At 45.5% G+C, this 27,484-nt stretch overlaps 2 protein-coding genes across 3 annotated transcripts in view; both read right to left on the bottom strand.

The window, feature by feature from the left end:
* The window catches only part of itgb5 (integrin, beta 5), a 38,640-nt gene extending 19,581 nt beyond the window's left edge, over positions 1-19,059 (bottom strand). For both annotated transcript variants that reach the window (XR_011077289.1, XM_068571826.1), the window contains exons 1-11: positions 18,025-19,059; positions 17,055-17,140; positions 16,413-16,620; positions 16,059-16,308; positions 14,388-14,556; positions 12,623-12,784; positions 10,962-11,057; positions 10,394-10,483; positions 8,401-8,535; positions 2,772-2,946; positions 1,110-1,364 (exon numbers count right to left, since the gene is read on the bottom strand). Coding sequence is in view for 1 of the 2 variants with exons in the window: in XM_068571826.1 (XP_068427927.1) it covers positions 1,110-1,364; positions 2,772-2,946; positions 8,401-8,535; positions 10,394-10,483; positions 10,962-11,057; positions 12,623-12,784; positions 14,388-14,556; positions 16,059-16,308; positions 16,413-16,620; positions 17,055-17,140; positions 18,025-18,106 (1,708 nt within the window). In the remaining variant the exon portion in view is untranslated. The remainder of the gene's footprint in view (positions 1-1,109; positions 1,365-2,771; positions 2,947-8,400; positions 8,536-10,393; positions 10,484-10,961; positions 11,058-12,622; positions 12,785-14,387; positions 14,557-16,058; positions 16,309-16,412; positions 16,621-17,054; positions 17,141-18,024) is intronic.
* Positions 19,060-19,202: 143 nt separating this feature from the next.
* rbm44 (RNA binding motif protein 44) lies at positions 19,203-26,447 on the bottom strand. Its single transcript, XM_068571825.1, has 20 exons — positions 26,095-26,447; positions 25,775-25,802; positions 25,510-25,619; positions 25,353-25,427; positions 25,209-25,275; positions 25,074-25,108; positions 24,502-24,659; positions 24,181-24,395; positions 23,007-23,532; positions 22,863-22,924; positions 22,091-22,243; positions 21,813-21,975; positions 21,700-21,734; positions 21,536-21,614; positions 21,261-21,375; positions 21,071-21,166; positions 20,930-20,997; positions 20,706-20,779; positions 19,974-20,172; positions 19,203-19,826 (listed from the first exon to the last, which is right to left on the bottom strand). Exons 1-20 carry the CDS (start codon positions 26,147-26,149, stop codon positions 19,536-19,538), a joined length of 2,604 nt encoding a protein of 867 aa, XP_068427926.1. The 5' UTR covers positions 26,150-26,447; the 3' UTR covers positions 19,203-19,535.
* Positions 26,448-27,484: the final 1,037 nt, after the last annotated feature.

The raw sequence follows: 27,484 nt of genomic DNA, 5'->3' as shown, positions 1-27,484 counted from the left end.
GAGGAAGAGGGCTTTTGAGTCGGCGATCAACAGTGTTTTCACGCTTCGGGACGAAGATAAATAAAAAGGCTCGAAGCTCGTGCATCGCTTTAGTTTATCCCCTTTGCAGCGATGCAAGAGCAAAGTAAGACGTAGCTCCACCTCTTTTTGCTCCTCGCCGTCTGAGGCCGACGGGAAACAACAAACGTGCTGAACATCTGAACAAATGCTATCGCAGCTGCTGCTGCTGCTCCGAGCTTCCTCTGGGAGCGGAGCCAGCGGGCGACCCTCTCCACGAAAAATTAGAAAAAGCCGGCAGGGTTTTGGGGTGAGGTGTGTGTGTGTGTGTGTGTGGGGTGCGGGGGCACGCCCAGGCCAGGTATGGAAAGGTGACGCTGCACCCGTGGACGTGCAGTACTGTTAAGTATGCAGATCTAAAGAGGCCGCGGCGTTGTTTGATGTCAGCTTGTGTTCTCATTAGGTTCAAACTGCGCAGGGGAGCTGCGGTCCCTCAACAGCTGGAGTTCAAACCGCCGGCTCTCTGCGAAGCACAGCAGCGGGGTTTAAAAATCACACAACTCGGCTCCAGCGGAAATGCAGACAACATATGGGCGATGTTTGGAGACGCTCCGTTACCATTTCATCCCTTTATGGTAAATCCATCAGTGTAACACATCAATGGACCCAGAAAACTAATTTCCTTTGACCATTGAAGTGTCTAAAAAAACCTGCATTCTCTCTTCTGACCACCACGAGAGACTCCTCTGGTTGTATAGAAGTATATGCTTTATGTGTTAAAGCTGCATTCTCTCCTGACCACCAGGGGCGACTCCTCTGGTTGTATAGAAGTCTATATAAATGACTTTACTTTTCTCTTGATGTATTCCCTCAGTAAACATTGTAAACATGAGTTTATGTCTCAATCTCTAGTTTCAAGTCTTCTTCTATACAGCATGATGTTCATTTAGTCCATTATGCTCATTTAGAGTCGAACTGGCCATAAAGCAGGGGACGCTTTAGGGCGGGGCTTACTGTGATTGACAGGTATACAGCATTCCTACGTTGCTCGTCATTCCAAATACATAAACTTCCAGTAACCACCGTGTTTGCCGCTCTGGTGCCATTCCTACCTGAGCAGAGGATGCCTTTGTGCCGGGCGCAGGAGAAGTCGTCGCACTCGCAGTAGCCGCCGTAGATCTTGCCGAACTCTGACTCGTAGCACAGACACTGGTTGCAGCTGCACTCGCCTCGCCCGCTGCAGATCTGCTTGCCCTCGGCTTCCCGGCAGGCGCTGAGGTACATGCTGCTGGCCTCGCCCTCCTGGCACTCGCAGCGGGCGCCCAGGTAGCCCGGCTCGCAGTGACAGGACCCGCAGTTATATGTACCTGCAGGAAGAGGCCGAAGATTACACCTCTTTAATCCTGCAGGGACTATTCAGCGACACAAGAAACCCTAAGAAACATTCGTTCCTAAATCTGAGATGCACCGAGTTGGATTATAGTGTTTTAACCCGTTGAATACTGCCGTCTGAAGACCTCCTTTTTCTCTGTCCTTGAGTCCTTGTGAGAACCCCAAATTAATTCCAATACTTGTGTTTATTGTATGTATTTGTTCAGCAAAGTCTTGGGAATAAAATGTATATCTGCAAAAAGAAAAACACTTTTAAAAGATATTTTAATTGTAACTATGAACATCCAGCATGATATGAGTCAGATTACCCAAAAAATTCCTCAATAAGGTCAATAAGACGCCTTTTAGGAAAGATTAGGACCTAAAGAATCAGAATCTGCAACAAAAATCACAATAAAACAAAGTCTTGGCCTGTTAGGAAGGAGTTTCAGTAAAAAAAAAACTGTTCGGTTGAAAAATAGAAAAAGTATGTATTTTATGCCAGACGATTGTCTGAATGGGGCATGCTGGGACTTAAAATGGGAGCGGAAGGATCATTTCCAGTTGTTTTTGACTTCCCCAGTTAGTAATTTAAGGCACTCGCGCGTCATCTGAAAAGGCGCACAGAAATAATTGAATGTTTTTGACGATAACAGGATACCTATCCGTGTTTCAAATATCTCAATACAAAGCTCAAAGTATGGCTCGTTACGGTCGGAGTATAATTTGGGTTTTTTTCAGAGCCGTCATTATCTCAACAGCAAATGACCGCGAGGGAGACGGCCTCTCCGTAATCACGGCAAAGAAAGGAGCCAATTTATGGGGTAAAAGTAGTCAGAAATAAGCAGGTCTGACTGCGCTGATTGAGGCGTTCAAGCTTCTGGAAGGTTTTAAGCTTCTGGAAGGTTTTAACCTCCAGGAAGCCGAGCGGCGGCTTCACTCCGTCCCGTGTGATTAACAACGCTCATGCTGCTTGTCATAGTACTTTGTTATTTTTGTTTACAGGAGATGATGTTCTCATGGATCTCGACGTCCACTTTGCTTTCCAAAATTGTTGCATTTCCTGCTGCAAGAAGATGTTTATCTCGGCAGTTTACAACAGACAGGATAAAAAGTGAAAGCAGCTTTAAAAAAAAGTTCAATAAATAAACAACTTCCCAGTTGCATGTCTCCGCCGATCGGTCGTGTTGAAATGTATAACCGCGACTGTCAAAACTCACTTCATCATTTGAGTGAATTTGCCATAATCAGCATATTATTTTTGCCAAATTTGAAGAAGTTTCCCTCCATGGGAAAGAACCACGGCATGAACAAAACCCCCACAGATGCCGCTTCTCACGCGTCGTCCTACTCGTCTCCGCATGTCCCGGTGAAACCAGTGATGCTAACCTAAGGATGCTAACCTATGGAGCTGCAGATGCTGCTGTTGCTTTGCGCCGTCCGGCTGCAGCCGCAGTCGCACCGATAGTCCACCGCCACCTCCAGCCGGTCCTTGAACCCCACCGGCTTGATGGTGAAGCTCCGGTCGGCGCCGCGGGGAGGGCAGCTCCTCGCCTCCACGCTCACGTTGAACGACACCTACAGACGATGGAGCGGTTAGCAGGGTTCATACACATCGGGACCGGTGGGTAAATAAACCATCTGAAATATGTGTGTAAACAGTAAAAATTGATAAAATGTAGTATTTAAACTAACAATGAGGACTCAAAGCATACAGTAAACCTTAAATGACTCAAATGAATGAGAGACAATAGTTTGATTAAAAGAATAAACATTTATATAGACGCCTGTATGTATGCTGCTGATATTTTGAGCCTCTTTCTTTTAAAAGCAGATTTATTATTACATGAACACATGAATATAACACAGGACTTTACAGGACTTTTACACAACTTTTGGGGATTTTATTTTTGTTTCAAAGACTTTTCCAGGCCTGAAAATAACCATTAAAAAAAAAAATTGTTTAAACTTTTCCAGCTTTTTTATGACTGTATGAACCCTGGAATTAGAAAGAAAGCAAATACCGGTTGCGCCTGATGGAGAAGAGATGGGTGACTTCCTGTTTGTGGAAGGAGGAGGGTGCACGCCAAGTTCAGATGGAGAGCGGGATAAGAAAGGAGTTTTAATGGAGCTTTCACGAGAGCCGTGCCAAACTCTCGGCAGTGAACCGCGCGCGACCCCACGTTGTCACGTTTACACCAGCGGAGAGAGTGGACTTTACAGAGTGCCGCTGATGAAACGGGACACAAGACCGACACATTCGATAGCTCCGAGGAAGGGAGTCTCGAGGAGAAGAGGAACCCGGCTGCTTCTTACAGAGCTTCTAGCTCCGACTTTTTAAACCGGAGCTGCGGATCAAAAACAATGATTGTCAGGTTTTGTGTGCCTGTTTCCAGCGGAACGAAAGCAGAAAGAACGAGGCAACGCCGCGTCGGCTCATTTGTTTTGTTCCAGAGATCAAACCGCTTCCACGAGAGGGGATGGAGGGAGGAGACGATCTCTGCTTTGAAGCTCCGACTAGAAAGCACCTGACCTTGGCCACGCCAAAAGCAAACGCCCCACCCTGCAGCACCTGCCGTTTCTTGGCAGGAGCTGCAGGGACGGGATGGAAGCGATCTCCTGTACCAGAAAGGTCACAACCCCGTGCTCGGGCTCCTCCCGTTCCCGACGCGTTGGATAAACACAGCTTCCTCCCAGGAGTTTTTTCGGGTGCGACTCTGCTGGAACTGGACCAATGAAAAGGTCCAGAAGGGTGTCAATAATGTAAGCCGGGGACTGGAACACACAATTCACACAGAGAAGCAGAAGTACTGGTCTCCATCTTTGCGCCGATAGTTTGTCTATTCTCTTTCTAAAAGCGCCACATATTTTGCATTATTTGAAGTGAATATGTTATCATGCATGAACGCTCGCCACTGCTAATGAGCAGTTCAGCCGTCGGTGGGGGGTGAGGGAACAAAAAGGAGCGTTTGTGTTTTTTGCTTCAACACGAGCTGATGCAGGATACATGAGGAGTCGACGTCACATGTTCCCACTTCCACTTCCAGCGCGGGAAAGCTTAACAAGTTAACGAAGAACGCAATTAGATTTGTAAATGGGAGTCGCGAGGAGGCCGGTTTACCCAATCATGTGGCCGGTAAGGACAAGTAGGAGGCTGTGGAGTAGAGACAACTGAGGAGGAAGTAGTGGTAGTAGAGGTGGTGGTAGTAGTGGTGAGGAGAGAGCGAGGAGCTGGTACATTGAGACTAGATTCATTGAGAGAACGCCTCGACGCACAGTTGGGCGAGTAATGCGATCGCATGATGTACAGTCAGGCAGAGGGATAAGAGAAGTTAAGGTTTTGCGCAAGAGGCAGATGGGACAAAACCAATAGGAACGTCGGGAAATTTAAATCTGGAGAAGATTTTCCTCTCGTTGAAAAAAAATCAAAAAGGAATATTTCCGTACGGCGGGATTTGTACCACTGGCTAGAATATTCAATTACAGTGGATTAAAAAAAACACACATTTTGTTTGGATTATATAACCCCCCCACCCTCCCCACAAAAAAAGAAACCTGTGGTACGTTAGCGCAGACGTGGTCTCATCCATATTCATGAGGCTCATTCAGCGTCCAGACATTCCTGTAGTGGATGTAGTTTCCCCCTCCCTCCTCACTGCCCATTTTTGTGTCTTGGGGCCATTGAGATGCTGCCTCGAGCTCCCACGGACACAGTGACTGGCACCTGGATAAGCTTGGCAGCCGCTGCACCGAGCTCACCCCCCCTTCCTTTCACTAAGGATAAAAAAATTTAAAAAAAGACATGGAGCGAGGCCCACCCGACCCTTTCACCGCCACCGTTCCCATCCCAGGGAGAGAAAAGCTCGAGGGGAGGCGTCGGGGGGACACTGTGTGACAGCGTGTATGAAGCTCACCCCCTCGCCAGCGTTTTCAATAGATCCCGGGGACTTAATACAGATCCTAATTGAGGGCCTGTGTGGAATATAAAGTGAGCGGCAGAGAGAGAGAGAGGCCTGGGCCTCATTAAGACGCGCCATCGTCCTCCTGCGTCAGCTGACCTCGGCCTTTGTTCGGAGCGACAGCATCCGGGCTCGCGGCCACGGCAAACACGGCCGCCTTCAAAACGTCTAAAGCGTGTTATTATTCCCATGCACCCCACTATGGAGAGCATGGAAACCGGGCAGAGGGCGATTTTAATTAAAAGCCAATTACATTGCGACTGTATTAATGGAGGTAAGACGGGGCGGTTGAGGTAAGACGGGACGGTTGAAAGCGGTGGGATCACTTTCAACGGATTGAAAAAAGAGAAAAGAAACCAATGCGAGTCCCTTTGGAGAGAAGAATCGGATACGGAAATTGTAATTCGAGACACAGGTTGGTCGGCGGCGAGGCTGTTTACATGTTTTGATGGAGCGACCGCGGTTCAAAAACAAGCTCCGGTCTCTTGCATTCAGATTCTCGCCAGCTCTCTGGCGGCGCCCCTCGCTACCTCCTTGGCCAGCGTCTACACACTCAGCAACAAACACAAGCTGAGCGATTGAAACCGTTAATTTTTTTAAAAACCTGTCCGTGCGTGTTGATGCGTGCAAGTTGCTGTTGGGGGGGGGATGGATGGGGAAGGGGGAGATCAGCGAGCAGAACCGGAAAGTCGAGTTTTGAGGAAGACGGCCGTGAGCTTGAAGGTCTTTCGGACCGTTTATCACAACACGGGACGGTTTCCACGAGTCCGGGCAAATTATCGCAGGAGCGGTGGACTCGCGCGAGGCTAAAAGGTCGTCCGGGGTCGCGTCTGAACGCAGGCGAGAGCTGGAAAGCTTCTCCCGCAGCTGCTGCTGATTGAATCCAGCTCAAGTATTCTTGAGGAACGAGGCGACTCTGCCAACAAAAAAAAAAAAAAAAGGAGCCGTGTGAGGAGAGCGCGGGTCTCTCCTTTCGTTCAGATTTAGCAGACGAGCCTCATGAAGCGGTTTAACATGCAGTTCACAGATGAGTTTAATGATTAAGAAGTGAGAGAGAAACACCCAGAGGAAGAACAGGAACGTTCAGGTAGAGGCAGACAGAAACTCAGTCAGTGTGACTTTCAGTACTGCGTTTCATTTTCCTCACCGGTGCCAACAACGTCTATTTAGTTACAGTCGGGGGGAAATACACCCCCCCACCTTGTCTCTATCTCCATCTCTGTGTGATTTAGTCAGACAGGAACTTCCCTTTAAGAGGATCCAAAGGTCACGCAGTGTTTGCCCAAGACTGCCAAGTCACAACTCGCTTTCTTTAGTCATCGACTGCGATTATTAAAAAGCACTTTGAGCGGCGCAGAAAGATTAAAAAGGGCTGCACACAACATCACCTACAATCTATTTTAGCATGACTCTCTCATTTATGGCACGTCACATTGTAACATTGAAGTATTTTTCTATATGCATCATTAGAAAAAAGTAAACTCTGCACACCAGACTAAACGGTCCAGCCAACAGCGCTAACAGCGCAGCAGCGACAATAATGAAGTTTGATGATTCATGTTGTTTCGTCCAGGCCCTAAGAAGAAGTTTAGCTTTCCAAAACAAATATATAGAGATATACCCTCTATAAATAAAATACAGCGACACATGGCTGCACCCTCAGATCCGGAAAAGACCCAGTGGAGTCCTTTAGCCCGTCCTTTAACCCGTCCTCTAGCCCATCCTTTAACCCGTCCATGAGCGAGTCTTTAGTGCCCTGCTCTCTCATATCTGCTGCCTTTATCTGCATAACGGAGATGGCATCTATAGCGAAACATCTTGGCATGCACACAGAACATTAGCATGAAGTGGGAAAAATTGAAAGCCACAGGAGAAAATTGTTTCCTCTCATACAATTACAACTCAACACTTCCCGAAAACCCATTACCTCAACCTCTCAGATCCTATAAAACAGGCTGCAAGCTATGGAATTCCCACACACACACACACACACACACACACACACACACACACACACACACACACACGCTGCTGCTGTAAACACAGGAACACAGGGAATGCATGCAATGCGAGCACCGAGTGTAAAGAATGAATTGTCACGGTGATAAATGCAAACACATTTTTCCGAGTCATTACTTCCAACTGCTCGACTCTGCAAACCTCTCGAATGCTTGTTTTTAAAAACTCAAACGATGATTTCCATGCACCCTTAATTTTTTTGCAATGTTGCTCCGAACGTGCCGAACAGTAATTTAAACTCTGGTAGAACAAGTCATGGACTTTTTCCATCCTGTGTCTCGATCATTTTTCACTTTGCAAATACAAACTATTACTCTGTTAGTTGAGGAAAAAACGGCTTTAGAGAAAGGCGTTTATGTACTGATGATATGAGAGGCGGAGTTATAAAGATACAACGGCCTCATTAGTCGCATATTTAAGTCTTTACTGAAAAGCCCCGAGGTCAAAGATAAAAACTGAATGCGTCCGCCAGGACACTGCTCTGAGGATCATTTAGTAAAAATGACGTCATGGAAAAATCATCTCACCCTGAAGATGACCAACACAGTTAATCACCTCCTTAAAGAGATAGTTCGGAAGTGTTAGCAAAGGAGCAAAGCAACGTAACAGCAGCTGCAAAATGCATTCAACACCCACCTCAAGAAAAGAATCAGGATCAGTTGGTGTACGCTATATTTAGAATATTTGTCACACAACAACACAAATACAAGGCAGACCAGCAGCTCCACTGTGTTCTGAAGGGTCACATTTGTGTTTTTGGCTTTGAAGGGAGCATAAACAACGTCTTCAGGTGTTGGAACAGACAGTTGGCAAAGGTGAAGCGGTGAAAAACATCTTAAATCTACCGTATAAAAAAGGTGATATGGATTTTTTTTTGGGTGCAGTGCGTTGCTTTACTGCTTTCTGGGGACTTACTCATATAAATCAAGCCAAAAAAAAAACAAGACCATCCCTTTAGGGTCATAACTCAACTGATAGTTAGCATAGCCGCAGCCTCAGCGATGCTGTTGCAGTGTACTTTTTTCCCACGCTTTGAGCGTGGACGGTTACTCACCGTGTCTCCAATCTTCAGGTCGGAGCACTTCTTGAGACCCGGCAGCGGCTGGCCGTCCTGGCAGGTGGCGGTGAAGGAGAGGCCGATGTCCTCCGGGTGATCCCACACCGACAGCTCCACTTTGGAGCGGATGTTCTGGGGAGATCGTTGCTACAAGTTAGCAAATCGTTTTTTTTTTAAACAATTCTCCTCCTCCAACACGGCACGGTGGAGTTGTAGCAGTTGCGGACCGAGAATCTTTCCCAGCGTCCTGCAACTGGAGTCGTAACTCGAGGACTTTTGAACGCAGACGCGAATAATGAAACCTGCTCAAGTTTGTCCTTTATTAAGCATCGTAACAAATGCCCCGCTAAAAGTACCTGTCCAGCCTCAACATCATTCAGTTCAGTGTTTCCTTTGGCTTAGTCATATGTGAAGAAGATAACTGTCATGTCTGTTAAGTGTGTATGAATGTGCACTGCCTAGGAAGTAGTCATTACAATAAATGCGTCGCCTCGATTAGGCAACATTTATTTTACAGTTAATCTGACTCAAACCGCGAGCGGCGAGGCGGGTGGGATGCGACGCCAACTGCGCGCGACTCATGCATTCACTGCAACGCACCGGCGCCAAAAGGACAAAATTGAGCGTTGTGCTTTCAGAGCGCCCGTTCGAGGACGCCCCGACTTTCCCCCAACGCGTTATCTGACCCCCCGGACACAAGAGTCGCAGCTTTGTGCCACGCGGTCGTGAGAAACGATGCAGAGCCCTCTCGTTCAATCTAGCCAACGGCCCCGGGAGCGGGGGACACAATGCGGGCGGCTGGAATGTTAATAAGGCCGGCGAGTCAAAGCGCTCGATTCAAGCGCACTCCCACGTCTGCGTCCGACACGAGAGTGTTTCTCTGCAGACGGGACGAAACGGACACAACGTTCCTCCCGACTGAGGCGAGGAGGAAAAGAAATGTGTCCGCCCACGCACAGAGACGTGGAGAGGAAAGGTTGACAGCACGCAGCTCAGTTCTTTGGTTTCAAGGAACATGCAAAACCACATTTTATGAACAAAAAATAGGGCCGCAACTCGGTCGATTAGTCTTCTTTTATACTTGTTTGAATTCTTAATAGCACTTATGAGAACATATATGGCAAACAGACTATTAAAAGTGGTGCTTTTGTGTCATTCTTATATATATATATATATAAATGCATATAATTCAGACAGAGAGAGGTCAGACATCCGAGAGAGTGATGCGACTCGTTACTATTGCTAGTCGTCGTATCTCACAGTCAATTAAAAACAACCTTTCATGTCTTGTTGGTGTATTGCCGCTGATTTCTACATATTTGTTGCGTTGCTTTGGAGTCTTCAAAAGCGAAGGCTAGTGGTTGTCGACTCTGGTTTTCACTGGTCGGGATGCAACAGGTTGCTTTGCTCGTTCTATCCACTTTTCTTCTGTCGCAAAACCAGAGTCGAGCATAAAAATGCAGTTTTTCTCGTCAAGATTCAACACAACTCATGTCATTCTCGCCTCTGCAGGGCTGCGTTGCACAATTACTGGAATTATTTATTAATTTAAATGATCTATCAACGGTTAATCCAGTTATTCACAATCTTTATTTGAGCCGTGAGCTGTTAAAACCAACCAACATCTACTTTCTCTCTCCCTTTGCGTCTTTTTTCTTCATTTGACTGATTGTTGCTCACTTCTCTGTCATCAACTTCCATCTCCTTTAAAGCAAATCCCACATGCCACAAAGGAAACCGTTAAAAGCGCTTCAGCGCCGCATCCTCTCCCAAAAAAAAAAAGACAAATCCAGCCTGTGTGCACCCAGCCATGTCAGCCAGGAGCTCATTAAGAATGACACAGCGGTGGGAAGACTTTGAAGAATGTTCCTCCCTTTTCCTCCCCCGATTCATCTTTCTTCTGTGTCGTTACTTTACTCTCTCTCTCTCTCTCTCTCTCTCTCTCTCTCTCTCTACACACGCTTCTGCACAGCGTTTCCTCTCTACTCACATTGTAAGCTGCGATGATCAGCTGAATTACATTCTTGGAGTCCTGGTCCAGGATTTCCACTGTGGTTCCAGGAATGAGCGCCGTGAAGTTCTTTGTGATGGCAGAAATAAAAAGAGAAAGCGTTGAGTTGCATTAATATATGATAAGACTGGACCAGGATGTGTCAAAGGGTTTAGTGTTGGATTTTGAGATTTCAGAATGACGCGACAAAGGTAACTAAAGCAGAGTAAACTCAAGATATTTTATCAAAATCATCCTAGATGTAAAGATAAAAACCCTTTACACAAACTAGATCGTGTAAAAAAAAACAACATGAAATTGTGCGATTCTCAGGTTTATATAATACAATTATTACATAACAACGTTTAACCTGTGTTTAGATTTGGAACACAATATTTTTGTTGTTGTTTTCTCTACTTTTAGCCATGTCAGTAACATTTCCATAGTTAAATATTGCAGTAAAAGAAACAACGACGACGTCACAGTGAGTATAATGCAACAAGAGCAAATGAAAATGCTCTGAAACACACTTAATGGGGTTCAGAGAGTGAACAAGAAAGAAAAGTACCTTGTAAATAACGTACAGCCGCTTGGTGACGGCAAAGATGAGGAAGATGTTGTTTTCAGCCAGCTTCTCCCCCAGCAGAGCCAGAGAGGGGTAGTCCTGTGAACGCAGACGAGCAGATACGGTCAGGACGCCGGCTGACGGACGCCGGAGTTGTGTTCACGCTGCTCTAAACGCCCTCAAGAGTAGAGGATGAGGAGCTTTCTTTCTAAAAAGCAGAAGTGTGCCGATCTGCGTCGGGTGTCTGAAGGAGAAAACACACCACCGGCTGACCCCCAAACGTCGTGAAGCACACTTTCATGAAACTAAAAAAACAAACAAGCGGCGACGTACTCAAATCCTGCCTGACACTAAATTGAAGTCACAAAGCCGACAGCCTGCCTAGCGACGAGCTATAGCAGTGTGTGTGTGTGTGTGTGTGTGTGTGTGTGTGTGTGTGTGTGTGTGTGTGTGTACATGTACATCGGTAGTTATCTTTGCTGTTAACCAAACACACCACTAAAACAACAAAAAGTGAGCAAACTGTTATCCCTCGCTGTGCCAACAACCGGGGGGATGAAGATGAACTCAGCTGTGCCATACCGGTCAGAGGGGGGGAGCTGTTAGCGAGGAGCCTTTGTATAAGTCTGTATAAAACAGGTCATAAAAAGGTGTTTGGAGAAAGAGTGAGTCATCCCAACCCACGAGAAGAGCCACGACTGGGCAAGCCACAACAAAAAATAAAGCGGCAGAAAGCGAGCAGAGCTGTGGACGGACGCAGAGACGCACTCGCACGATTCTCCTGGCGGAGGATGATAATGATAACTATTTAATTAGAGCACCGTGGCATCCGCATGATATGATATTACAGCATTAGTCCTGTGTGACACATGACAACGTGTCATGTGGGAAAAACCCTCATTTGAGTCAATTGAAGAGATCCGTTGAAGACGTCTGAAAGAGAAATTCCTTCCTATACGTCTGCACGGTGCATGTTATGTGACAATAGCTGTTATCTTACATTACATTTAGCTGATGCTTTTATCCAAAGAGAGTTACAAGAAGTGCAGTCAACTGTGAGGACAAACTCAGAACGACAAGAATCAAGACCACAAAGCGCCATCAGTAAGAGACATTTAAGTGCTGCTACTGCTCTACCTTCCTTATTCAACTTAAACATGTTTGTATAACATAACATGTAGAACATGTTATGTTATACAAACATGTTTGTATAACATAACATGTAGAACATGTTATGTTATACATGTTATGTTATCATAGTTGTTGCTGTTAATGAGCACAAGTTGACGGCTGATTTGACTTCAGCCGAATTCACTCAAGTGTTTCTTTTGATGTAAAGACGGACGTAGTGAATGTTTCGGATAATAAATGTCGTATAGGCTCGGATAAGAGCCGGCTGTCTGTAACAGCTTCACAAAGCGTGTCAGGCGTGTATATTTGAGTCATTCCGACGTCCACAGTGGGATTTTGTCCAAAAAAAGTACCCGAGATTGATGGGAACATGTGTTCCAGTTAGAATCCATGTGTTCCAGCGTCTGAGGACATGTCAAGCTGACGCTGCTGCCGTGAGATATAAAATAACTCACTAACAACAAATAACTCTTTTTTCTCCCCCCACTGTCTTTCGGCCTATGTAAGGTTTGATAAACTCGGGGTGCTCTCACCATCTGCGTGGAGGCGCTGTATTCGTTGTTTGCGTCGAGGTGGCAGCGTCCGTCGTGCGGCTGGACGAGGCCGCCCAGCCGGCCGTCCAGAGCCAGGTGCGGCACGTCGTCCGTGGCGAAGACCAGCAGGTGGTAGGCCTCCTTCCTCCAGCCGATCTCATCCTGGGAACACAAGGTGGGATTCGTTATGTGTGTGTGTGTGTGTGTATCCTGCAGAATCTAATCTTGTCGCTCTGATTTGGTTTGTTAGCAGGATTAACACCAAAGGATGATTGCAGGTAGCGATTAGAGTCGGCGTGTGTGTGTGTGGAGGCGATTAAATTACAGCTGACGACGCATTAAACTACATTGGTACACGGCTTTGTATCCGGAGTTCTAGGGGCATCGAGATTTTAATGAAGTCATTATTGCTGAGAACAAAACTCAAACAAGAACCGTGCCAGAGCGTTCCGCCGCTCGCCGTTCCACGGGCAGCGCTGACTAATGCGTGCCGCAACAGACACACAACATTTTTTTGTTCTTTTTGTGGCCGGCAGAGCACACAATGGAGCTACAGCGAGGGTTAAGTTGAAAAGATAACAATGCTGTGTGAGAATGTTGAGCTTTGCAGACACACACACACACACACCTACACACACCATTTCCTGTTGTTGAACGAGGCAATTATGCTGCATGAAACCAACTGATATCAACTCATGGAGAAGGTGTGTGTGTGTTGAACAAGCGTTTAACAAACTCATTCTCTTCTGGGCCGATCTAGAAAATTGTAAGAGCGAGTTTGTGTGTGAATAAACGTTCTGAATTTTATTCAACGTTTAATGTTCCGTGCTTTATAAATGAGGCCAAACAAAATGGCTGTGGTTTTTTTCAGTAGACGCTGGTTTGTATATTTGATATAACGTCAATATAGTCGACAATTATGAGAAGAAAACAAACATTCAGGCTGCTGCAGATATTTGGCGACACCGACTATAACCCGTTTCTGGTCTTTGGATCGAGTTAAAGCTAAACTTATTGCATTTGTAGAGCAAGGAGGTGATTCAAAGCGCTTCACATGAAACTATGTAAAGCATCAAAACATAATGCAGACAAAACAGGCTTCAAAAACAATTAAGAATATTCATTTTAAAAACATTAAAAAAACAGACAAAAAGCTAAAAAAAAATTGAATAAAAGTTGCAGTTTAAGAAATAAAACGCAGTAGTGAGATGCAGAAATTGATGAATATCCTTGAGCCTGGTTCATTTAAAGGCAACAGCAAACAGAAAAGTCTTCATAATGACAGCTAATCAGCTTTCCTCCTCTTTAGATTTGTTTTTAAACGTCTCTCTTTTAAAACACAATGCAACTATTTACTTCCCTTCAGCCGCTGACCGGCTCTCTCTATATTTAGGGAACGCTGGGACGGGACGGTCGCTCGCTGACCAGGCGGCGTTTGAAATAGTGCAGCGCGAAGTTTAATTACAAGGCAGGAGTCCTTCACTTCCTGCAGAAAACGATTACAATGGGAGGGGATGAGACCGGGCTGCGAGGGACTCGTCCTCATGTTTAACCAGCTGCAGCAGACTGCACTTCCTGTCTACCCCCCCTCCCCGCCCCTCCCTCTGATGCTTTTAATTAACAAGCAAATAGGCCAGACGCTTGTCACGGGGACGGGCTCTCGGTAGCTGCACGGCGGCTTCCCCCCTCAATTCAGCCGAGTCATGGGCGCTACGAGGGGAGCGTGAGGGAAGAGAGGAAGATGATAACGGGAGCCGGCGCTCACCTTGCAGACGGCGGCCTGCAGGATGGCGTCGAAGCCGCCCTCCGGCGCGTCCCGGTTGCGTGACACCATCTGCTTCTGCACCTCCTCGTTGAAGCGGTCCACCTTGTCCGTCAGAGAGAGGATGTGGCGGAAACCGAAGGTGGGGACGCAGTTGGGGAAGAGTTTGTATCTGTAGGTAGGAGGGGGGGGGGAGGGAGAGGAAGAAGGACAGGAGGAGGTGAAAAAGGGAGAGAAGAAGGATGAGAAGAAGGATGAGAAGAAGAAGAAGAAGAAGGATGAGAAGAAGGAGGATGAGAAGAAGAAGAAGAAGAAGAAGAAGAAGAATGAGAAGAAGAAGGATGAGAAGAAGAAGAAGAAGAAGAAGAAGGATGAGAAGAAGAAGAAGAAGAAGAAGAAGAAGGATGAGAAGAAGAAGAAGAAGAAGAAGAACATTAAGAACATTAAGAAGAAGAAGAAAAAGGGCAAACAGAAAGAGATGGACATTTACACCTAAAGTCACAATCGGGAATGCATGAAGTGTTGAGCAGCAAAAAGGTTGTTTTTTTTTAAAAATCTGTATTCGTTTCCTGCGTTTATTCACAAAAACTACATGAAGACGAGGATTATTTTAGACGGATCCTTTTGCTCTGATGACGGCTTCAAATGAAGGCCGAGCTTCTGTCAGGATGAGCAGCGGCAGATTAAAGCCGAGTTGCTCAGAGGTCAAAACGCTGTCATCTATCCCTTTTTATATTTCGCGTGTGACACACACACACACGCACACACACACACGCACACGCACGCACACGCACACACACGCACACACACGCACACAAACACACACGCCTGACCAAAGCCGCAACCTAGATGGGAAGTGATGCGCGATGGCGAGCGCCTGGTTGGTGCAGTGCATTGTGGGCTCTCACCTCCGGGGCAGGCGTGTTGTGCCACACAGCTTCTCTAACTCTCCACTGCTGCCCTTCAGCCTCTCATGCGACGGGGAAACGAACCCGTCATCCTCGCAAACTGCAGCGCGGCGGATCATACATGATTCACGAGGGGGCGAAAAATAGAACGCGTGGGTTCAGGGGAAATTATTATTTCAGGATTCGCCTTTTTCTACTGTGGGAGAGCAGTACTCCCAGTAGCATGGCACAGTACTACTGTTCTACTAGGTACTGGTAGTAATACTTCTTGTTGAGGTTTATTTATACTGTTGTTGGGCTTTACTTTTTCTATTTGTAGTTGATTTGTAGTTATTATATTGATACTCACTCTTATCGCTATTCTATTTTACACCGGTGTCAGTATTACATCCTCCTAACTTAATAATTATTACTCTATTATTCGTATATGTTGGGTTCATAATAAACCGCACTGACTCCGATTCATCTCATGGAAACTGTCACTGTTACACAATCGTGCACCTCTTATCTATTAAAATACATGCTTTTTATTGTAAATTTGAACATCTTTCGATTTTTAACTATGTTTTTCGTTACGCAGCTTTCACCAACTTACACCTATCTCGTATGTGTAACGAAGTTGTCAATAACGTTACACATACAAACTTGACATTTATATATACACACATATTTATTCATCAGTGGCGGGCCGTGAAATTGTCATAACGCGAGCTGTAAAGTTTCACAACTGATCCCTCCCTCTCTCCCTCCCTCCATGGCTACTCACCCATTGCAGGGGTTCTCCTGGTACTTGGGCGCCGTGTAGGAGAAGGGGGACATGTTTTTGTCCACGAAGGAGCCGAAGCCCAGCCGGAAGTTGCTGGTGAGCTTTCCCATCTCCAGCGCCAGCTTGGTGCCCAAGTTACGGATGGTGTCCAGGTCGTCCTTCATGGAAAGGGAGAGGTCCATCAGGTAGTACAGATCCACCGGGTAGTCCTCCACCTGCCGCACCTGCAGCCCAAACCACGTCTGGGCTCCTGGAGGAGGACGGGGGAAGAATCTCTATTCTCGCTCTCGTGCATGGCTGTCTACACACAGCCTGTGTATATGTATATATGTATATATATATGTATTTATTTACCTGGCCGCAGGCTGACGGAGATCTTCTGCGGCATGATCTGGACGACGTCGTACTGCGTGGCCCCGGAGCCTTTGGAGCTCAGCGGCATGTTCTGCAGCACCGACACGCTGCTGGTGGGGAACTCGATGAGCCGCACATCGCAGCCCCTCTTCTGCAGGTTCGGGCTGAAGTCGCACCGTGACGTCAGACTCCGCCCCCTCCCAAACTCCTAGAGGAGGGCGGCGGGAAAAGCGACACACACACACACAAACACCGGGGCGTTACGGAAAACTTAAAAGAGATGTCAATGTTGTTGTTTTTTAGTCCTTTTTTAAGGAAGGAAAAAGCTTAAATCATCTCATTCCAGCTTCTTAACCATGCATATCTTCTTTCTTTCCTCCTTCTGTGTGAAAGTAAAGTGAATATCTTGGATTTGTGGCCAAAACAAGTCATTTGAGGACGTCTTCTTTAGCTTGGAGAGACACTTGTTCACCACTATCGAACAAACAATGGACCAAAACAACTCATGGTGAAGACAATCCACATTCAGAGTAATCTCCAGCCCTTGTCGAAACATAACTCCAAATAATCCTGACCGCTCCGTGTGACCCGTTCACTGTGCAGCCAACGCTCTCCGACAGCCGCGCAGCAGGTGAGTCGTACCTCTTGTGCGCACCAGGCGCATCTGGGGTGAATCAGGAGGCATTCTTCACAGGACGTAGCGCTGCCACTCATGCACATGTTCAGACCTGTGGAGGGACGGGAGAAGGTCACAGGGCCGAGACGGAACTGGGAAAAACACACACACACACTCACTGGTGTGTTTCTATCACAGCAATGATGAGTAACTCCATCCAACGCTCACTTGGTGGACGCTGTTGATGCGCTCACACACATGCAGATCAATGAGGATCAATAAGCATAAACACAGCCAGAAAGAGACGGATCTGACACACACTTCATATACTTTCCATTTTTGTTGTTTCATTTCCTAAATTAATACACTCTGCTAAGTTGTTGTATTTAATAAGTTTTGTTGTATTTATTAAGTTTTGTTGTATGTATAGAGAGAGTTTTCTTATAGAGAGTTTTGTAGTATAAATTGAGTATTTTTATTTCGATATATGTTCTATGTAACCTTGCTTGCTATTGAGACAAACTCATTTCTCTTTGTGGATGAATAAAGTATACTTATATCTATCAATGCAAGCAAAAAGTATAATAGTCACAGAGACAGTTTGCTTTATATTACAGGGTCAGCCACTGTGTACAGTACACAATGTGACTCAGTGTTTTTATACTCGTAAACTGTGTTTGTGGTATATTTAAATATGTTGTGAATCATACAGTTAATTTATTTTGAAAAATGAGGGTGGTATGATTGAAAAAAACAAACATATATGAATATATTTATGTCTTATCAGAGCCAGCTCTCTACTGTGTCACTGCCAGTAAACAAAACAACCAAATGTTGATTGTCTCACCTCCATGTGGCTCCAGTTTACGGACTCTACACTCCTCGTGTGTGTGTGTGTGTGTGTGTGTGTGTGTGTGTGTGTACCAAACACTTGTGCAAAATCAAAACAGCCAACAGAGTGCTAGTCGATGATAAAGAGCCTGTGAAGCGTCCTACCTCTCGCGGGCAGCAGCAGCAGCGTCTCCAGCAGCACGCAGCACACAGCGGCTTTCCACGCCAGCGTCCCCGGGCTCTGCATGCCGACACCCGGCGTGTTTCTGCCGAGACCCGCCAGTCCCCAAAAAAAAAAAAAAAAAAAAATCAACAGATCCGCGTCTCTAGAGACGCCTCGACAGCCTTCCACGTCCCAACTACTTCACCCATAGCCGACACCGACTCCACAACTTCTCCATCGACTTCATGGCAAAAGCCTTCGGTGCAGACGCGGAGGCACACTGACACAAAATAAATCTCAGCAGGAGAGGAAACAGCACCACCACAACAAAACAAAACAATATGCAGAATTACAGATTAATACGTGACTTCAGCAGAGATTTTTTTCTTCCACATTGTAGCGTTGCCTTTTCGGTGTGTCCGGTTCGAGTCCCCGGCTGGATTCTCCGCCCATTACGAAGCTTGTTGACGCATGCGCAGACCCGCCGCACCGGACACCTTGTGGCGGCTTGTGGGTGCAGGATCTGGCAGGGTTGATGAGAGGAGGGGAGGGGGGGGATTTGTTGCAATGGGGGTCGACACCGGGAACACGACCAGCAGTTCAATTCCCTCTTTTTGGTTGTTAAACTGGCTGGAGAGAAAGAAGAAAATGAACCAACAAAGGCCTGACAAACCAGTACAGTTGAATGGTGAGATGGGGCCCACCAAAGGACACGCTTGCCATTTTGGAAGACTTTTGCAAATATTTACATCCTTTTGCAGGCTACTTATTATTTTTAATCTGTGGCAGTTTTGCCTCCCTTTTTAGTTTAGTGTCTCTTTGTAGTTCTGTTTCTTTGTGGTCATTTTGAGTCTCTTCAAAGCTTCATATCGAGTCACATCATTGACACTTTGGGGCTGCCCCCAGGAGACCCCGCTCCTGGTGGCTGGTTTGTCTTATTTGATGGTCTTTAACAGGCAATTAGCATTCAAATAAGTTGAACTACCACCTTATTTTTTTACATTTACCTAATAAAGAAAGTCACAATAACTTAGTTCTCCATCCTTCATCCCATTGTCTCCTAAATCTCACAGGGTTAATTCCTAAGTATCAGCAGCACAGTTAATGCTGCAGTGTCTATAGTAACATTAACACCAACTCTGTCAAAGAAAGCCATTGAATCAGGTTGAGGGGATGAAAATAGTATTGAAAGTAGTTTTTAATGAGTGTCCTTTTTATTGACACAGGACAACAAAACAAATGCTGCTGCATAAACAACTGTATGCAACCTTTAACCATTAAGAACTCTTCAGAAACCATTTTCTTTTGAACATATATTAACCTCTTAAAAAAAATAAAATGAAAAAAAAAAGCCCTTTCAACTTTCAATGGCCATTAACAATATGAACCATGTGATGCTAGTAGAACACACACACTTGATTGTAAAACAAAAGGTTTGGAACAACTTAAGCCAATCTTAAACAAACAAACGTGTAAAAACTGAAAACGTTGGAAGCGCTGAATGTCGCTCCCCTCAGAGCTTCGTGGCGGCCGCTGGCCTGGTCAGCAGCTCGGACGCCATCTCCTGGATGGTCCTGAGAGGCATCCCGCTGAGGGCGCCCCCCCGCTCCACCCGGAGCTCCATCAGAGCGTCCACGATCCTCTGCCTCCCGACGGCCGGGTGGCGCCGCTTCAGCTCCGCCATCAGGGTGTCGAAGCTGCTCATGGTGCCCCAGTGCTGGGGCAGGAAGGTTCCCTTCGCCGTGGGGGTGGTGTAGACCGCCCTCCTGTTCTTGAGGCTGGAGCTGAGTGGCCGAGTCGCCGGCTGGACGAGACAGAGGGAAGAATCAATCCGATAACAAAGCAGCAATGTAGCTGAGCAATGGCGACCGCAGCAGAGACAGAAGATTTCTTCCAACCATTTTCTACCAGTTTCTCTAAAGAGGCGAAGGTAGAATGACATTGTTTTCACCTCCGTTTTAGTGTTGGAAGTCGGCGGTTCTTTGGAGTCCTTCGAAGACTCCGGCCCGCTGGTGGAGGCCCTCTGGTTCCCACCGGCGGCTCTGTTGATGTGCTCCACGTTTAAAGCACGGCCCTGCATGCAGCGGCCGTGCAGCTCTCCCACTGCGGCGTCGGCAGCTCGAGGTCCGCTTACCGTCACGATGGCGACTCTGGAGAACACACAATTATTTCACCAACAGCTTGATGGTTTTGGGAAGCAAATTGCTGATGATGATGTGTTTGTTTACAAGAATGTTTTTTGGGGTGACAAGATAAAAACAAGTAAAAACAGTGCCAATATGGCCACACGCAGAAGAGATGAGCTAAAAAATGTAGAAGAGATAACGTGTAAAACGCCGTTTCTTCTTCTGTGGTGTTTACTGGCAGATGGTTAACCAGCCCGAAGGCGAGTTACCACAATAATGTTGACAAGTGGACTGGAATTGCTACGCTCTGATTCGTGGGCAGTCGCCCTTCACTGTCTCATCATGTTCCATTCAGCTGCGCAGTCAAGTGAGAGACTTCGTGGTGGAATCCGGTATATTGGCCGGACCCAGTTTTGGGATGAATATCAATATGATTACGTTCGCACCGGCCCAGCGCGATCCTTAGAGCCTTACATGAATGTAATATACGTGGACTAAGAGGAAGAAATGTCACGATGAATGCGTGTTGTAATAGACGTTGTCAGAGAGCAGCTCACCTCAAATTATTCTTCAAAGCAGAGATGCTGACTTCAGAGGGATTGTGTTTCTCAAACCACAGCATCACATCACTCTGGGGAAGACAAACATTAGTTATAAAGTCTGTGCTGCCCTCTGCTGGCTAGAACGGTGCTATACAACGCATTCAACAGGGTTCATACGCATTATACTTTTATAAGCTCGTTTGAGCAGTGAGCAGACAAAAAAAAATGTACAAACTCACCTCGGTCACATGACTGGGCAGATTGGACACGCAGAGCACGGAGCTCTTCAGCTCCTCGCTGGACGAGTCTGTGGTAAAAACAAAATGTGCCTTTAAGGATTGGATCCAGCTGTAGAGCCGTCGCGTCGCTCACTCACTGACCTTTGGCCTCATCTTCAACGACCCCTGTGAGTTCCCGGTGCAGACCGTCTTCGGCGTCGTACCACGCCTCGCATGTGCTGAGCTCTTGGCAGGCCGCTGCGATCGACACAAAGAACGACGCGGCTTTGCTGCAGTCGACTACACTTCCTCTGTAACTATTTGAAATGTGGGTGTGACGCTTCTGCTTTACCGGTCTGCTTTTCTTCTGGCTTAGGTGCATTATGGGTAGCATTTCTGTCCCGGGGGACTAAAAGGACGGCTCTTCTCGCTCTGCCGGTCTCCATCTTTGTCAGTTTTTCATTATCCTTAAAAAAAAGAAGAAATGAGCCGCACACCAAAAGATGTTGAAACTTATGAGGAGCAAATAACACATTGGTGTTCGATTAGCGACAATAAAGTCCACACTGAGCTGCTCAAAGGTTGTTCTTTAAACTCTTCTTTGACATTTCAGTGTGCAAAACATACCGTGGAGCTTTGATCATTGGGACAGTTATTTTCTTCTGATGTTTTAGGCCTCTGTGGCTCCTGGGAGCTCCTTGTGATCCTGAAAAAAGAAAAACAGTCACAGCTACGGAGTCTACGCCGCTAAACCGTTAACATTAAATTACTTCAGACACCTGCTGACGTACCGAGACACAACGTCTCCCTGCACATCACTTATGATCTGTACGGAGACAGGGGAAAATTAGATCGATGCCATTATACAAGATGACGATTAGTGGAGTAAGAGGCCGAGTCTTACCTCTGCAGGGATGTAACGTGGACGCGTGGCTATGCTCTCAGGGTCGACAGACAGCGGCTCGAGTCGCTCCAGAGGAACCCCTGCTCGGATCTCGACCCTCATGCGGTTATAGTCGGATTCCAGTTTTTGCAGAACACTTGCAATGTTTGAAGGGTTCTCCGGCCTACAGAGAGGGGTGAATACGAGTTGACCTGAATCCATCTGGATGATTAAATGATCAGAGTTTGACACCCATTACCGGTGTCAGTGGAACAGCAGAGGTACACAAATCTCCTTACGTGGTTGAGGTGAGCTGACCTCCCTCAGAAGAGGTGCAGTGCAGCTTCCAGCAGTACTGTCTGCACATGCTGTACTGCAGGGCCAGGAGGTTGAGCTCTGCTCGCTGAGCGCGCTGGAGACAGTCGCATTCCTTTCTCAATTTAGTACCGGAACTGGGGAAAAACATACATGTCCATATCATTAAATACATTAGTCCTACTGGAGAAGAAATTCCTTGGAGCCAAGTTTAGTGTCTGAGCATGGTGTGATTCTTCCAGTGCAAAATAGGGGTTTTGGCGCTATGCACAGTACTGAAAGAGGGATTTAATTTTGAAATGTTCAATTAGCATTTAATCTTTTGTTTTGTTGCATTTGTTCACATTTAATTTGTGTCGGCACGACTAAAGGAAAGAGGGGAAAAATATAACTACTAAATCTAAAGAAATGGATTAAAAAACATTTCTGCAAATGCAACGGTCAAGTTCCAAGTTTGGAAATTGTTTAAAAGTTCAATTATTTGAGAAATGGTACTTTTACAGCTGCAAAAAAAAATAAAAAAAAAAATAAAAAATCCTTCGCCATCTATAAATTATGGAAGCCCATTTCCACCACAAAATAAATAAAATAAGTCCTAATTACGAGATAAGTCAAAATTATGAGGTAAAGTCGGGGAAAAAAAATAATTGTGGCGGAAATGGGCTTCTATAATAAATACATACTTTTTCATAAACAAAAGGTTTTAAAAACATCCCAGTTAAAACTTAAGACCGTTTTGCATCAGATGTACATTACCTTTTTATTTCCTCTTGTTGGCCTCGTACTTTCTTTCGAAACATTTTGAGTTTAGTAAACTCCTGAAATATTAAAACAAAAAAAAAGGCTGAGTTAGGTTTTGCGGCAGCCATTGTAACGATTGCTCTTTGGATTCGGCCTCACCTCAACGAGATAGTCTAGATCTGATGAGTAGACCTCAGTGTTGATGTTCTCGTCAGCCGTTTTCGGACCCTCGGTTTGGGTGACGGCGGACGTGCACGGAGCCACATCGCTGCCCACCATGACGTCACAGGTGGTAACGCGGAGCTTAAGGGAGCTGCTGCTTTCTGCAGACTTAGTGAAGCGCTGGCCGCCGACAGCGGAGTCTCCGTCGGGACCTCCGTTGGGGCAGACTGAACCAGAGGGAGCCCCGTCGTTGGGTGCGTTTACATCTTTGCCGGTCAAGCAGAACAGTACGCTTTTATCGTCCGCGAGGCTGTGGAAGTTGTCGCTCTGATCTCCGAAGCTCAAGCTGGCTCCAACCTCACCATCGGTGTGCTCGTTACCGGAGACCCTGCGGTCTTGAAGACATTCCTCTGTGCGGCTCTCCTCCACTGGGTCCAGAACAGAGATGAACTCTGTATTGTCCATCTGATAACTGTCAAAGCTGTGGTACCCCGGAGACAAGTCCTTCTTTGGACAGTCTGACCTGTAACATGAAAAACAATGTGGCCCACGTCAATAAGAAGGCATATTTGGAAGACCCAATACGCCGCCTGATCCGAATTATGACGGTGCTCCCCAGTATCACGTTTCTGCTACTTTATATATTACTGCCATTGTTACGCAACATCCGTCCACACAACATGCAATCCAGAGTATGGCCGGCGTTTACTCCATTTGGTTGTCACTGTTGGTTTTCATTCGACTAGTTCTCAAACTGATGAATTACTAGTAGTGGAAGAAAAAAAAAGAAAAAAAAAATCGATACAACAGAGTATTGCAATATTGCGAAGCCGAGTATCGATCTTTTATTAAATCAATTATAAACTTTTTGGTCCTCAAATAATAAAATCAATTGCTTTTTCAGCCTTTTCAATTTGCTGCACTGTGTGACAATTTGCAGTGGAAAAAATGGAATAAATCGCAATATTTAATTAATAAAAACACACACGCGTATCGTGATAGTATCAAATGGAGACTCAAGTATCGCGATAACAAATCGAATCGTGGGACCTCTGGTGATTCCCGCCCCTATGATTTACAATTACTTTAACTTCCACACACAAATCAGAGAAGGGCATAGAAATGCACTACATAACTACATAGCGTGTCTGCCATAAGGCACAATACCTACTGTAGCAGACTGACTTCAGCGCATGTGCCGTCATTCAGCCATGGGTTCGTTGTAATTGTAGTTTGGCTCCTGACCTCGGGCTGCCCCGCCCGACTGTGTCGTTCCAGATCCACGTCCAGAGAGAAGCTCGACTGTGCTGCCGGGTCCTTCCACACGGCCGCGCCAAGACTGGACATCGGCCACAGTGGCCTTTGTTCGTCAAGGTGGGTTGAAGCCTTGAAAAGAGAAAATACTTTTATCAATTGTCGAGAATTACAACTCCATTCGGAAACAGTGAAAGACAAAACCAGTGTTATAACTTCAGCGGCTTCATATACGAACAGAAAACTGTTTGTGATTCGTAGTCTGCGTGGTGGAGATGCTGAAGGCCGCGGGATCTTTTTGTGGTCCTCCACCGCAGTTGCTACAGCCGAGCGGGTTTGAAGTGGCCCTCGTGTTATTGGGATGTCTCTCGGAGTCCAGATGAGCGCCAGGCATTTCTAGCAAGAAAAGCAAAACGAACAGATGTGCAAGTTAAAGCTTTTCAAGCACGAGAGTTGCGTTTTATTGTTTCATGTAATCCTACAAAGTCTCGTGTCTCAGTAGCAATAAGGAGGACAGTTCCCCAGACAATGGTAAAGCATAGTCCTTGACTAAACTTTTTTTTTTTTATGATGTCTACATGTTATTCATCCATGTAGTAATACAATGTCAAGACAATGATTTATCAGCTGGAATACATTCGTAGATCAGTCCAGAACCGGGCTCAATCACAGCTATTATTCTAACTTGTTTAACATGTTCCTGGTAATAATAATGTGCACTGCAACAGCCCGGCCATCGCCAGCTGGGATTGACTTAAATGAAAATTAAATACACAGTTAAATCACTGGTGTATGAGATTAGCAAATTACCAGCTCTGCACTCTGCTGCTCCCGAATTTGTGAATCTAGGAAGAAAAAAAACGGTTTTCCAACAATTAGAATCTCTGTAAAAAAATAAAACCTTGAATCATTTGATGCTGCGCGTTGTAATTTCACTGCACTTACTGTGGGACACTGGCGGGACTGTTGTACGTCACGGTTGGCTGAGCAGGTGCGAAACTTGAACTGTAACCTGCAATGTGAATGAGATTATTAAAAAATAATCTGTGCACCTGTAACGAGATAATGTTGTCATCCAAACAGACTCACGCTTCACATAAACATGATTCTGAGACAGCTCAAGTGAAGGATGTCTCAGCAGGAACTGTTGAAAGCCGCCATATTCTAGGAGAAGAGAAAACAAAAGACATTTTGACTGATACCAATATCCCAGTTTTATGGTATTAAAAACTTCACACAAACACACCTTGTTTGATGAATCTTCTGTCTTCTGAACTCAACCAGAGATACCAAGTCAACAGCTTCTCATCAGTTAAGGAAAGGAACTTAAAACCATCCACCAAAGAAAATAGAGACCTGGACAAGGCAGAACCACACAGACACATATATAAAAAGAAAAAAAAAGAAGAAAAAAAAGAAGCGCGCGCGAGAGAGAGAGAGAGAGAGAGAGAGAGAGAGAGAGAGAGAGAGAGAGAGAGAGAGAGAGAGAGAATTTAAAGTTAACTGCTTACCTTTCCAGCCAGAACTTCCGGTATTCTTCTGTTAAAGAAAAATCAAAAATGCATCCCGTGTTATCGAGAACATGTTTATTGGAGACTTACTTAAAATTAACCAATTAAATAAATACATAAATAACCCACACACAAACATTCCTTTACATTTAAAGTATCTTACAGCGGGTACACATTTGACCTAAATGTACATATAGCTAATTTACCACTAGCTAGAATCTTCAGGCGGCGTAACTTACGTAAACTTGGCATTTGAACCGCCATATTGTAAAAATAGTGTACCAAGTAATGCGACGGCAGCGCCACACCAGCATACTCACGAGCACCGTAACAGTACAGCAACCAGCAGGGCCACCCGGTCTCATAAACCGCCATATTGGTCAAGTGTCCGAAACAACGTGCCAACAAAATGGAGTCGATAGAGAACTCCGTTGAGGTCGACGGAAAAAAAAAAACCGTTATAGTGACGTCATGACCGCAAACTGTCAACTAACGTTCGCTAGTTAAGACCAACTAACGCATACCAAAGCGCGAAGTAATAATAATAACAATAATAACAATGAACTGGTTTCAGTTTTGATAATGTTGGCGGTCTGAAGGTGGTGACGACTGTTTTTCTAGTAGTACGCTAATGAAGATAACCGAAGCTAATTGGTAACGGCCGGTTTGGCGCAGCGCTAAAAGGATCCGTCCGCCCATTAAAAAAACACGTCTTTTTCACTTCGGTCGACCGGTTTTCTGCCTTGAAGATGTCCAAAGTTGGTCCCAGTATCATATTTGGGATTAACTCACAAAAGTATGAAACGTCATTGTAAGAAACAGTGTGCCAGCTAATCGGGATTATCAACGTGGCCTTGTTGTTCCTGGGGACCATTTCTTCAGTGAAAGTAGTTCCAACATTATACTGTATTATGCTTTTCACCTACAGCAAAGAGATTTCGCAAAACCTCTAAAAGATAAATGTATAGCTCCCGTCATGGTAAAACTGTTGAATACACAATATTTTGGGTAATGCCCTTTATTAGTACCCACCTCGCGTTTCCTGCAGGTGGCGCTACAAGAAGCAGTCAGTTGGCAGTTGGGCTCGAGCTCTGCTAATTTTTAATGGCGGCTCCCTCCCCTCAAGTTTTATTCTCTAATATATATATATATATATATATATATATATATATATATATATATATATATATATATATATATATATATTTCGCGGACTCGCTGTCGGATTTTTTAATTTTTTTAATGGGCATTGTGTTCGGCGTCCTGATTGGCTAAGGGAGAACCGCGCATTGTGTTCTGCGCCCTGATTGGCTGAGGGACTGTACCGTACACATCTATGAACCATGCAACCATAACTTAACACAAATCTTATATTATTATATTACTGTATCCTCCCCTGTTTCGTAAAGCCTTTGAACTTTGAAGTGAGCCTTATTCTGAGACTGAACGTGGGGTTTTGCTGCATGCCATGTTGTGTGTAAAAGAAAGATTAAAGTGAAGCCGTTTGATGCTTTTAATTAAGAATTTAGCAAAATTCAAACCATATATCATATTCTGCATTGACCGTACCTTCGAACACATCTGTTGCTACTCAGTGTGGACGCACACATCATATCAAAAGCAGAACAATAAGTTAACCTAAACTCTCCTTCTTCTCCTGCACATTTTCATCCTGTTAAAAGTTCACCAAATATAGAAATATTCAATAAT

Source organism: Clinocottus analis, unplaced genomic scaffold, assembly GCF_023055335.1.
Source record: "Clinocottus analis isolate CAN_PGR_092001 unplaced genomic scaffold, fCliAna1.0.p SCAF_12, whole genome shotgun sequence".
Lineage (NCBI taxonomy): Eukaryota > Metazoa > Chordata > Actinopteri > Perciformes > Cottidae > Clinocottus > Clinocottus analis.
The sequence above is the reverse complement of the archived record's forward strand: the minus strand, read 5'-3'. Positions and strand labels throughout refer to the sequence as shown.

Bases quoted from the DNA above. Each gene is read 5' to 3' on its own strand.
- rbm44 (XM_068571825.1), bottom strand. From the start codon at position 26,149: ATGGCGGTTTATGAGACCGGGTGGCCCTGCTGGTTGCTGTACTGTTAC. The intron at 21,976-22,090 runs GTAAGGAGATTT...CCCTCTCTGTAG, and splicing joins GGTCAGCTCACCTCAACCAC to GCCGGAGAACCCTTCAAACA. The intron at 21,735-21,812 runs GTAAGACTCGGC...GTCTCCGTACAG, and splicing joins CACGTTACATCCCTGCAGAG to ATCATAAGTGATGTGCAGGG.